General features: G+C 43.2%; 1 protein-coding gene across 11 annotated transcripts in view; it reads left to right on the top strand.

Moving 5' to 3' along the window:
- Positions 1 to 12554, top strand: part of MAGI2 (membrane associated guanylate kinase, WW and PDZ domain containing 2) — a 1363649-nt gene that overhangs the window by 1300322 nt on the left and 50773 nt on the right. For 2 of the 11 annotated variants that reach the window (XM_019825382.3, XM_019825384.3), the window contains one exon: positions 507 to 595. The exons of 8 other annotated variants lie outside the window; for them this stretch is intronic. In XM_019825382.3, coding sequence (XP_019680941.2) covers positions 507 to 595 — 89 coding nt within the window. Of the gene's footprint in view, positions 1 to 484; positions 596 to 12554 lie in introns of all 11 variants that reach the window. One more of the 11 variants, XM_019825383.3, reaches the window with a different exon arrangement.

The raw sequence follows: 12554 nt of genomic DNA, 5'->3' as shown, positions 1-12554 counted from the left end.
AAATAAACAAATTGTCAGAGGTGAGGAAAGCTATAAGAACATGTGAGATTATTAGCAAAAAGAGAGATATAAACATGGGCACACCACGTTTTCATTTTTTCAGTTGTTCATAGTTTGGAATTTATTACTGTGACTGATTCTCAAATGACAGCGGCTATCGCTAAACATCCCATTTTTGTGAGACAATTCTACAAAAACTGTGATATGACCATTTCAAAAAATTTTTAACATCTGTGCTTCCCTAAAAGCGCCTCAGGATGCCCTCAATATTTTGAGAAAAATCTACTTTTGGAATACACATGTAGCTCAGTCTTGCACTAATTTCATGCTGCATGCTCGACAGGGGTAGCTCTACTTAAAGTCTTTATTCTTACTGCCTAGATAATTTGTATTCAGCTGCTCTAAACATACTAAGCAATCTTGACTCTAACAGTAATAATATATCTTTGTCACTGGTTCTGTTAATTCTAATGATTGGTCCTAGGCTGTTCCTCCCCTTCCTTTAGGAATGGTACCTTCCAGTCTCTCCATGTGCATGAAAAGTGACAAGCATGGGTCCCCATATTTCTACTTATTGGGCCACCCTAAAGACACGGTTTGTAAAATCTGCATGAATATTATCTTTCTCTAATGAGCTTTGGTTTTGCATTGTTTGTAACTGATGTATAATGCTTTTTCTTTCATAGTAGCTTGTCTAATTACTGCTAGAGCTCTGGAAAATACATGTAGCTGAGACCTTACATTATCCTTATAAGGATATGCTATCCTTATAAGGATAGGATTTGTGGGTTCCTGAAAACTTGAGATGCACCAAATTCCAGGGGTCTGGTCCAGAATGGCCCCAGCAGGAAGGAAAGGGAGGGAGGGTACAGCAGACCGCACTGGCAGAGTTCTGCTCCACACACTTCCAAAAATCCTCCCCAGGCTTCGATGCAAATGATCAAATTGGTTTCCCCTCAACCCAAGTTCAGATAGCTCTGGCCCAGGGCACCCCTTTGGCACCAGACAGAAGGAGAGCCGCATTGCCAAACATTCTAGCCCTAGGATCTCTGAACATCCCCTGGCATCACGGTATGGCCCTCACCCACCCTGTGGTCACTGTCCACACAGGACTGGAGCTTCTCACTTTCCTTCCTTGTGCTCAAAGATACACCAAATTTAAGGGGGGGGGGGGGGATAGTTGTGACTTTTTAAAAAGTAGGCATAACTTTGTATCTGAACATGATTCACCACTATTTCAAAATGAATATTCTTAAGTGTTGGCTGTATTTGAGCCAGCACTTGGAAAAAGGCTTAAGGGAAAAAAAATCCCATACATAAATAAAGCAGAATATAGATGATAGCCTTGCAAATAGGGTTCAAGCAACTTTTCACCCCTCAAACACACCCCTAGGGTGGCCCACGTTTCCACTGTGAAATCCTGCAACGGGCAGGTGGCTACTGCCACATTTTAATAGGTAGGACTGGAATTTTAAAACATCAGTTTGACTTTTCGGCAGAAATTGATACCATGCTCAGTCCCCATGGTTAGGCATGGAAGCATGAATCAGACTGACACATTTCTCAATTCAGGCTTGATGTGACCCCATGGACACTGTCACAGCCATGGTTAAGCATCTCTCCACCAAAGTCTTTTAAGCTAGCTCTCTGAATTTTTCCTGAAACATATTTTCCAACTGTTAAGGACCCTGCAGATTGCCATTGGGGTTGGTATAACTCTAACGTGAAAGATAATATTTACTCACTAAGTGAGTTATTTGGCCTAATGCTAAACAATTCCTTACCAAATACTTTTACGCCATATAAGTATTACACACACACACACACACACACACACACACAAACACAATTGCAATTATTCTTTGAGGATGTCTTAAAAAACAGATGTTTTAAATGTATCATTTCTCTAAAGTGTCTGTCTCTCAAGGATGTTATGATCAGGGGAAGCCTGAATCAGAGCATAAAGGAGAAAGCTCCAATTTACTGGAAAAGGCATAAAGCCGTGGAACAATTATAGGGAAGTCCCGTCCATTGACTATGGTTTAAATAGGTATAGATTTGTGTTTCTGACAAAAGAAAGGTATATGCTTACCATTTAATTTACTTTACCTAGTCTGTAATCCATGGAGGTGAGGAGACCTGAATCAACCAATTAACCAGTGTCACCAGCCAAAAACAAAAACACAAGAAGGCTCTTTGTGGTTTCTGTCCAGTCCCAACAACATCTATCAGGCTCTTTACTCAATGCTGGGATGTAAAGATTAATAAGAGAGCCTCTGCCTATATGCATTCACAAGTAAGTAGGAGTGACAGGGAGAAAACCAGGCAGAGGGGCAAGTATGAGTAGTATTGGCAAAGGAGTGATAAGAGTTCAAAGAAGGCAATATACTAAATCTGCTTAGCAGAGTCATAGAAGGTTCTACTTTACATTTTAGCCGGGACCCGAGTGACAAGTATGATTTCACCAGTGTGGGCAAGAGGTAAGGCTGTTCCAGGCAAAGGAAACAGTTTGACCGAAGTCAGGGAGTCATGTTGAGAACAGCTATCACATAGGCTAAATGAGAAAGGGGGGCCCTAAATAAAAGAACACAAAGGTGGGTTCAATGAGAAAGGGCCTTGTATGCCAAGCAGAGGAATTTGGATTTTATATAACCAGATGTCACTGAAAAATTGTTTGAATGAAATGGCGAAAATATCCGTATTTGGAAATATTCTTCGATTTTATAAGAAACTGGAGACAGTTAAAATGCTATTGTGGAGGTTGAAACACATGATAAGAAGACCAGACTTGGGGGAGTGATAGTGGAAATAGCACATTGTGAATAGATTCTGGAGATACTCCAGCCATTCCGTTGATGGAAGTAACAAAACTGGTGAACTATGAATATGAAAGAAGGGGCTCAGGGAGGAGGCTTGTGGCCCAGGGCTCACTGGAAGATGACACCTACAGGTGAAGGAGGAAATTTAAAAAGAAAGATAACGAGGTTACTTTTGGACTTGCTGAATTCTGGATGCCCAGAGGACTCTTACCAACAGGGTAGTTGGATAAGGCACTCAAGGGCCGGAGCACTGGGGGAGTCCCGAAGAGGACAGTGAGGGCTGCAAATGGGCCTCTCTCAGAGGCCCCTCTGTGTACAGAGAGGAGAGTCCTTGGGACATGGTCACATCCATGTGGTAAGTAAAAGATCAGGAGAGGACAACCCAAAAAGCAAGAAGGGAACCAAAGAGAAGAGTGGTGGGAGCCAGAGAGAGGGTTTCAGGAAAGCTACAGGGAGAATGACCCATTTTCTTGATGAAAAAGTGGTTGCTCTGCCCCAAGATGGGCTGGGAGCAGGGTTAGGAAAGGAGTGGGAAGGAGAAGGAGGAGGAGGAGGCAGGGACTGGAATCCACTTTACTGCCTGGTTTAACACAATGCTGGGTGCATAGCATTCAATAAATGGTAGTGATTTTGAGGGTTGTGGGTAGGAAACGCCTTCATGCACTACTCTCCATGGACCTCACCACAGGACTTCCCCACAGGGTTCCCCACATTCTGGGCCACAATGGGAATCCACGAGTGAGATGGCAAATAACTAGAGCTTCTACTTAGATCCAGTCATGGGTTTAAGGCCTGGTTTGTCTGGTTTGTTTTTTCAGAGGGCAGGAATAGGCAGGGTACAAAGATGAATGACACCATTTCTCCCCTAAGGGAACTATGTATATAGAGCATGTTTAAGGAAAACATGGTGGGGGCGCCTGGGTGGCTCAGTCGGTTAAGCATCCGACTTCAGCTCAGGTCACGATCTCGCGGTCCGTGAGTTCGAGCCCCGCATCGGGCTCTGGGCTGATGGCTCAGAGACTGGAGCCTGCTTCCGATTCTGTGTCTCCCTCTCTCTCTGTCCCTCCCCCGTTCATGCTCTGTCTCTCTCTGTCTCAAAAATAAAACGTTAAAAAAAATTTTTTTTTTAAATAAAAAAAAAAAAAATAAGGAAAACATGGTGCTCACTGTTCACAAAAAAATATTCTTTGGGCGCCTGGGTGCCTCAGCCGGTTAAGCATCTGACCCTTGATCTCAGCTCAGATCTTAATTTTAGGGTTGTGAGTTCAAGCCCTGTGTTGGGCTCTATGCTGGGGGTGAAGCCTACTTTAAAAAAATACTCTGTACTGGCACTCATTAAAGTCACTCTCAAATGTATTACGTTCCTGGATTGATGTACAAAACATTTTGAAAACAAGCATGATCTGCTTAATTTCCCTTTCCAGGGACACATTTGCCCTTTGAAATCTGGATTCCATCATCAAGTTTCCAATGAAAGTGTCCCCTCAATGATCACCAGTCTTACCATGGTAACAAAGTCCAATGACTAATTCAATCCTTTATTCCCCTGGGACTCCCTGGAGTAGTTAACCCTACTGATCAGTATATTAGCTGGATTTTCTCTTGCTGCTATGATTGCCTCTCCAGGGTGTCCTTCAACACTCTTCCCATCCAGCAAGGCCCCTCCCCAGATTTTCCCTCAGGATCTCACTCTCCCCCAGGGTTCCACCTGTCAAGACTGTGCAGATGACTCATGTCTGTTTTGTCATGTCTAGCTTCATTCCACAGCTCCACCCTGAGATTTCCCACTGCCTGCTAGACATTTCTAGCCAGATACCCACATTTGTGTATTCAAAATTATATTTATGATCTTTCCTCCTAAGGATAGTCCTCTTGAATCACTTATTAATTAAGGGACCATCAATCCTCCTCATCACCCACCTCAAAACCATCTTGACTGCCTTCCCTATATATATAAAAGAGTTCCCAAGAGGGAGTGATTTTATGTCTCTTGTTTCTCACAATGGCTTTCTCTCCATTCCTATTGTTTAGGGCCACTCCACAAGGTTAAATAGCCTACCTGTTTTCTGTATTGCTCTGGCCAATCTTCCCAGCTCGATACCAGAGCAATAGAGCAATTGGTTGTCCTTAAGGACTCCCCCCCCACACCCCGCCCAAAGACCTTTTCCACAAACACACACACACACACACACACACACACAGACACCCTTAAATTAGGGCCAGAACCATCCCTGGTTTGGCCCCATCCAAATCAGTCTTGTCTCTCATCTCCCACAATATCCTATTTCATATCTGTGCCCCAGCTACACTGGAGTATTTACCATTGCCCTATATTCCCACCTTCATGGGTGGGCACATGCTGATCCCACGTTTGAGAAACCCTTTTTCCAAATCATGTCCTCCTTTAAGAACCACATCAAAGGCTGCCCCCTCCATGAATCCTTCCCCATGTCCACCAATCAGAAGTAACATCCCAGTCCTCTGAAGTCCCATAGCCCTTTATATCTCTCCTGTTCCCTCTTACTCTCTGTTTTACAACATAATTATCAATATCCACCTACTTCCTCCCCTTTCTAGAATTCAAATACTGCTCATCACCCTGGATTATTAATATGGTGCTTTATAGAGTGAACAAGTGAGAGCATGAATGACTGTAAGTCTCGCAGTATCACAGTCATTATTCTGACAGCAGATTTCAATGTAAGCTTTTGTAGATGGTTGCAGAAGGCATAGGATGGTGTCCCAACTTTCCACTGACTGTCTCAACCTAAACCAGAAGTAGCACTTTGGTTGTTGTTTTCATAAATTCCCGCTTGTCTATTTTCTTATAGAAAACAAGAGTGGAGTTAAGCACGGAGTTAATTCTCTGTTAAGAGTGGAGTGGAGGAAATCTGGCTGATTGAATGTTCCAGGCAATTATTTTTGGTTAATCTAAGTTATAATGTTTCTGTAAGGTGTTTTCTCTCAAACTGTAGTTCTGCCCTATATTGGCATTACAACATAGGTCCCTCCCTCACCTCCAGGAGTTCTCTATCTCATGGGATAGCTGAAAATACTCTCTGGAACAAGTACAAGACAGTGCAAACCCAAATGACAAGGGAGTTTGAGACGGGAGGGGGAAATAGTGACCAGAATAGTCAGAAGGGATCCTTGAAGGAAGCCAGTCTTGAGATAACCCTTGAAGAACCAGAAGGTTTGGGATGAACAGAGTGGAGGGCAAAGGACACTACAAATAGAAACTGTAGGAGATGATTTTGATGCTAAGAAGCAAACTGATGTGGTTTGAAGTGTTGGGGTTCTAGCCAACAGCTAAGAAGGAATCCTTGAGATGTCTTCAGTGCAAAATGGTGGTTTTATTAAAGCATGGGGACAGGACTCATGGGCAGAAAGAGCTGCACTGGGGTTGTGAGGAGTGTTTGATTATATACTTGGGAGTTGGGAGAGGTAAAGACTAGGGGAAGTTTTCAAAAGGACTTTTTTTTAAGTTTATTTATTTTGAGAGAGACAGAGACAGCATGAGTGGGGGAGGGGCAGAGAGAGAGAAGGAGAGAGAGAATCCTAAGCAGGTTCCACAGTGCCAGCGCAGGGCCCAATGCGGGGTTCAAACCCATGAAGCCCTGAGATCATGACCTGAGCCAAAACCAAGAGTCGGATGCTCAACTGACTGAGCCACCCAGGTGCCCCTCAAAAGGACTTTCATTTGCTAAAGTAGACTTATAGGACCCTGGAGGCCTAACTATTGATAGTAGTTTTTTTTTTCTTGTAAATTATCAAGATAGTTACAAACTGATAGAGAACACAGTCATGTGGGACATGAGTCTATCAGTTAACCATTTGTTTTTCCTTTTCCTTTGTTCTTGGGCAGCCAGGAGTGCATGAGGAATGTCACATATCTCACCTTTGGTGGGGGTGGAGGTGGCTGTTAGAATATGCTTTGTCCTCAGCTTGCCTTTGTTTCCCACATCACAAACGAGGAGAGTGCAGGGTAACCTTCTGAAAAGCAGAGGGAGTAGAAGTGCAAGAATTGTGAATGTGTGGAAGAGGCCAATATCTATAAACCAGTGGCAATGAGGAGGCACAGAAGATTCTTGAGCATCACACTGAGGGAACCAAAGAAGTATCTTAGGGGTGGTGGGGAACATTTTTGGAAAAGGTTTTCTTTTTCTTTTTTCTTTCTTTCTTTCTTTCTTTCTTTCTTTCTTTCTTTCTTTCTTTTCTTGGAAATAGTTTTCAAACTCATGGCTACCCATTAGAAACAACTGGGGAACTTGTATTTAAAAATTACCTGTAGAGGCTTCTCCTCAGACCAATTAACCCACGAAGGTAAGGAATGATGGCCGTGGGTGGGAGTACAGGCTCAGGTACGATGTAATTTTTTTTAAGTGTGTCCCCGGTCAACACAATGAGCAGCCAGAGTTGTGAATCACTGGTAGACCAGATAAGAAAGTAAATCAGATAAAGAGGCTATCACAGTAACTTAGAAATGCAGGGATGGGTCAATGAGGTGCTGAAAACAGTTGAAATGAAATATAGGAAGGTTGACAATATAAAGAACCTTGAAAGAAGAATCATTAAGACTTGGTGACTGATAGCATAAAAGGAATAAGAACTGGGGAGGCTTCAAAAGTCATCCCAAGTTAGGAGCCTAAGTATTTGGGAAGATGGAAGAGCAGCTGTGAGGAAAAAGAAATAGGAAAATTCAGAAATGATGCCATTAACAAGACAGGTGAGCTTTCAAGAATTACTTAACTTCTCAGGGCCTCAGTTTTCTTATCTGCACAATGACAGGGTCCTGTTACATGGCATCTTCAAGTACTAGCATTGAAAGTAATGTGAGTGAACTAATCTGAGGAGTGGGGGAGGCATGTGGGATTTTAAGAGATTCAAATAGTGATTCATAACAAGCAATTGCATCAGAATAGCGCATCTCTAGCATGTGAAACTCAAAGGGCAGTGGGAGTCCCCAGGGAAGAGCACAGAAAATTGGGGGTGAGAGGAAGGCCACGAACGGAGAAGAGAATAAGAATACAGAATTTTCCCCATTGCCTGCTCCAGGCTCTGTATCACCTCCCTGCTACCTTGTGACAGGTAGGCAGTGACACAGTGGCCACTGTCCCTCATAATCCCAACATTAACATATGGACACAGTCATCTTTTATAAGAGTACTTGGAGTTGTTTTCATACACTGGATTTTTCTAGAGAAAGACTGTCTCTTGTTAACATAGGGCCTTCAAAAAATAAATTGGGTCATTTTCTCATTCATTTTGAAAAGTCACTAACAGAGAAAGCAAGTAGCAGGAATTCTTAATATCTCTTTCTATATTCAAGATACCCCCTTTTTTTCATATAAAATGCCAGAAGGGAGAAAAATTATCTTTTCCAAGTGAAATACATCTGTTCAGTTGGCCTTTTCCCATTATTTCCATCAATAGCTTATTATCCCTGGGCACACAGCAATCAATACAGTAGCTTGTTTTCAAAGTGAAATATCAGGGGATGCCCACACCAAAAAAATCTCACTGCTTACTCAGCTTGTAAGTGATTGTTGGTTGCCTTCAGAATGTCAAATACAGTAAAATTGAGTTCCAGTCTTTCTACAGCCAAAGCCATAGGGCACCTATAACCTCTAGCTAGAAACCCCTGGTGCGACTATGGTTGGGCTACAGAGATGTACAAATGGCCCACAAGCATATGGTAAGATGCTTAACATCACTCATCAGCAGGGGAATGCAAATCAAAACCACAATGAAATATCACTTCACACCTGTCTGATGGCCACTATGAAAAAGAAAGGAAAAGAGTAAGCGTTGGCAAAAAGGTAGAAAAATTAGAACCCTCATTCTGTTGGTGGGAATGTAAAATGTGCCGCCACTATGGAAAATGGTGTGGAGATTCCTCAATAAAATTAAAAACAGAACTACCATATGACCCAGCAATCTTACTTCTGGGTATATATATATCCAAAAGTATTGAAAATGGGATCTTGAAGAGATATTTGCACATCTGATGCGGTTTTGTAGGGCCGGTGGGGGTCCAGAGCCGATGGCCAAGAAGGAATTATTGAGATGTGTTTGGTGCAAAAAGGTGATTTTATTAAAGCACAGGGACAGGATCCCTAGGCAGAAAGAGCTGCACTGGGGTTGTGAGGAGTGACTGATAACATACTATGGAGTTGGGGGAGGCTAAGGCAAAAGGGAGGTTTCCAAAAGGACTTTTATATGCTAAAGAAGACTTTAGCTATTGTCTAATAGGAGGCCTAGCTATTGTCAAGCGAAGCTTGTTTTTCCTTCTGGCAAAGCATTAATGTTAAGACAGTAGGGAGACCAGGAGAAACGTTATACTCTGGCCTGTCTCAAGTATTTGTCAATGGGCTGCAGGTTCTAAAGAATTTAATTTTATTTACATTTTCTTCTTGCCTTTGTTCCCCACACGACTATGGAGGGGAGGGTGATGTCAGGGCTCCAGGAAACTGAGTCTATAGGTTTCTGGAAACTGCCTTTTTTCTTGTAAATCATTAAAACAGTTGCAAACTGATGGAGACTCATGTCCTGCATGACTGTGATCTCTATCGGTTAACCATTGGTTTTTCCCTTTCCTTTGTTCTTGGGCAACTAGGAGTCCCAGGAATGTCACACAGATCCCACCTGGGGGTGGAGAGGAAGTTGCTAAGCATGTGCTTTGCTCTCAGCTTGCCTTTGGCCCCCTCCACACACCCATGCTCTTTGCAGCAATCTTCACAATAGCCAAGAGGTGGAAGCAACTAAATGCCCATCAGGTGAATGGGTGAAGAAAATCTGTCACACACCGTGAATATTATTCAATCTTTAAAAGAAAGACCTTCTTTGGGGTGTCTGGGTGGCTCAGTCGGTTGAGCATCTGACTTCGGCTCAGGTCATGATCTCACAGTTTGTGGGTTCGAGCCCTGCGTCGGGCTCTGTGCTGACAGCTAGGAGCCTGGAGCATGCTTCAGATTCTGTCTCCTTCTCTCTCTGCCCCTCCCCCACTTGTGCTCTGTCTCGCTCTGTCTCTCAAAAATAAATAAAAATGTAAAAAAGGAAGGAAGAAAGAAAAAGAAGAAAGACCTTCGACATGTTGTATGCTACAACATGAATTAACCTTCAGGACATTATGCTAAGTGGAATAAGCCTGTCACAAAAAGACATGATTCCACTTCTGTGAGGTATCTAAGTAGTCAAGTCTTAGAAGCAAAAAACAGAATGGTGGTTTCCAGGGGTTGGGAGTAAGGGAGAAAGGGAGTTGTGTAATAGCTGTAGGGGTTTTGGTTGTGCAAGATGCGAAAGTTATAGAGATCTTTTGCACAACGACATGCATATAGTTAACACCACTGTACAGTACACTTAAAGTGGTTAAGATAGTCAATTTTATGTGCTTTTTACCACCTCAAAAGAGAAGAAAATGCCACCTGGCATTAGGAGAGCCAGCAGTTCTAAAGCTTTGGAGTTCAAAGCACCTCCTGAGCTTTATTTTGTAAATTGCACTGATGTTAGACAGCCCTTAGGGCAATTGGATGACAGGTGATGAGCTTCTTAAAGGAGCAAGCAGTAGGAGAGAGGTGCTCATTACCAGAAGCTTGGCGTTAACATCCTTCTCTCTGACCGGGGTTCTGTTTGCTCCTCTAAAGTTGCTGTTTAGGTTCTTGCCTTTGTTTGGTTGATTTTGGAATGAGGACTTGGCTTTGGAGTCCCACCAGGGAGTAAAGAAGTAGGACTGCATATGTTAGAAAGGCAGTTCCTGAATCTGGTGATGGTTTACTTATTTATATTCCTTTGTATCCCACCTCTTTTCACAAAGGCTTCTTTGAGACAGTTGGTCAGGTTCGGCGGGGAGGAGGAATATCAGTTGTCCCCCCAGCTGAGCTAAGTAGGAGCTTGCAAAACAGACAAATACTATGAGAACACAATCCTGACCCCTCCCCACCCCCCCCCACCCCCGCAAGAAGTTCACTGACAAGAGAAAAGTGTTCCCCTTTGTTTTCATCGGAGGCCTCAGGTGGCAGGTGGTGGTGCTCAGGTGACAGGGGGTGTAAATGGAGACGCTCTGGGTTATTTAGTGTTGCAAAATGTGATGTGAAGATCATAATATTCTTTGTGCCTTCCTGTGATCTTGTTTCTTATGCAAAAATTTGCTGGATTTATCTGTCTTACCTGTCTCATAGTTCTTTAGCTACTAGATCACTTATCAAGCCCAGAGCCACATACTAACCCCCTGAGAGAACTGTTTGCCTCCTGAGGACAGACACCATGTCTGCCAGCTCAGGTGTCACAGGCTTTACACCCAGTGGTGCCTTGGACTGCATTGTATGAGCAAGTGGATGGATGGATGGATGGATAGAAAGGAAATAGCAGAGTCAAGACCTGCCCTCCAAAAGGTTATGGTGTACTAGGAAAAAGAGAAAAAGAAAACCTGTGACTGAAGGAACTTAAAAATAATTGTGGCACAGGGGCGCCTGGGTGGCTGAGTTGGTTGGGCGACCGACTTTGGCTCAGGTCATGGTCTCACAGTTTGTGAGTTCAAGCCCCACATCAGGCTCTGTGCTGACAGCTCAAAGCCTGCTCCGGATTCTGTGTCTCCCACTCATGCTCGCTCACTCTCTCTCTCTCAAAAATAAATAAAACATTAAAAAATTAAAAAAAAAAAAATAATTGCGGCACATAGAACACAGTAGATACACTCAAATGAAGAGGGGCACCAGTAGAGTAAGCTGAGGCTGGGCAGAGGAGTGGGGGAGACTTCTTTAAGAAAGAATTCCTACCCTTCCAGTCTCCAGCATTGCAGGATGAAAATTAACTTCTTTTAACCAACCACAGCATCTTTTGCCTCGATCTATATTGAACTGCTTCATTTAAATATGTATATTTACTGTGTAAATTGCATTCTAAGAATGCACCACCATATGCAATGAGTAGACCTGGTTTGCTCCATTTAAGAGAAGGTGCAAAATAAATTCAGTTCGTAAAAGAAAGTGGTATTGGATCCAGCTGATTCTGAGGTAGATCTCACGGGAGTAGGAGCGTGCTTGAAAATCACAAAGCTAGAACTAAGCCTTTAATACCTCACAGCAAGCTCCAAGTTCAGTTTGGACTGCTGTACAGAAGGCAACAAAATCCGGTCAATTATTTTCACCTCTATTTCCTAGCAAAGAGTAAACAATTTTCAGCTGAATTTTTTTTTCTGATTTAGCCTTTTTATCATTCTTCTCCTCCATCTGATCTTTCTGCAATCCACCGACCCCAGAAAATGGATGCCTCCACCTTGAAACAAGGAAAGAACACACAGCAGGGGAAGGGAGCCCATGAGAGTGAGGGAGAACAGCCTTAAACATCAGTTCCTGCCAGAGACCTGAGAGGAGAAAATATAAGGATTGATTAGATTTTCCTGAATTCCTGCTTAGCAGATTCCTCCTGAGAGAAAGCATTTAGGGGCCTTAGCTTCACTCTTGGATCTCCCAATAGATACACATTCTCCTGGCAGGTACATGGCCTGTCCGTCCTCATGGGTCCCAACCCCCTTTGAAGGCCAACATGACAAGGAAAGGGGAAGGAAGGACAGAGAAGGGACCCCTCCCCCCAGTAACCTCAGTCAGAGGATGCTGCAAACCTGGGACACCTTCTGTATTAAGGGTCTCCTCATCAACTGCTCAGAGAGCTGTCTGGAAGGCTAAAGTTCTGGAATGAGCTCCCCAAACAAGAATTAAGAAAGAATGTATCTTAAAT

The sequence above is a fragment of the Felis catus genome, chromosome A2, assembly GCF_018350175.1.
Source record: "Felis catus isolate Fca126 chromosome A2, F.catus_Fca126_mat1.0, whole genome shotgun sequence".
Classification (NCBI taxonomy): Eukaryota; Metazoa; Chordata; class Mammalia; order Carnivora; family Felidae; genus Felis; species Felis catus.
Note: the sequence above shows the minus strand (reverse complement) of the source record. Positions and strands in the feature narration are given on the sequence as shown.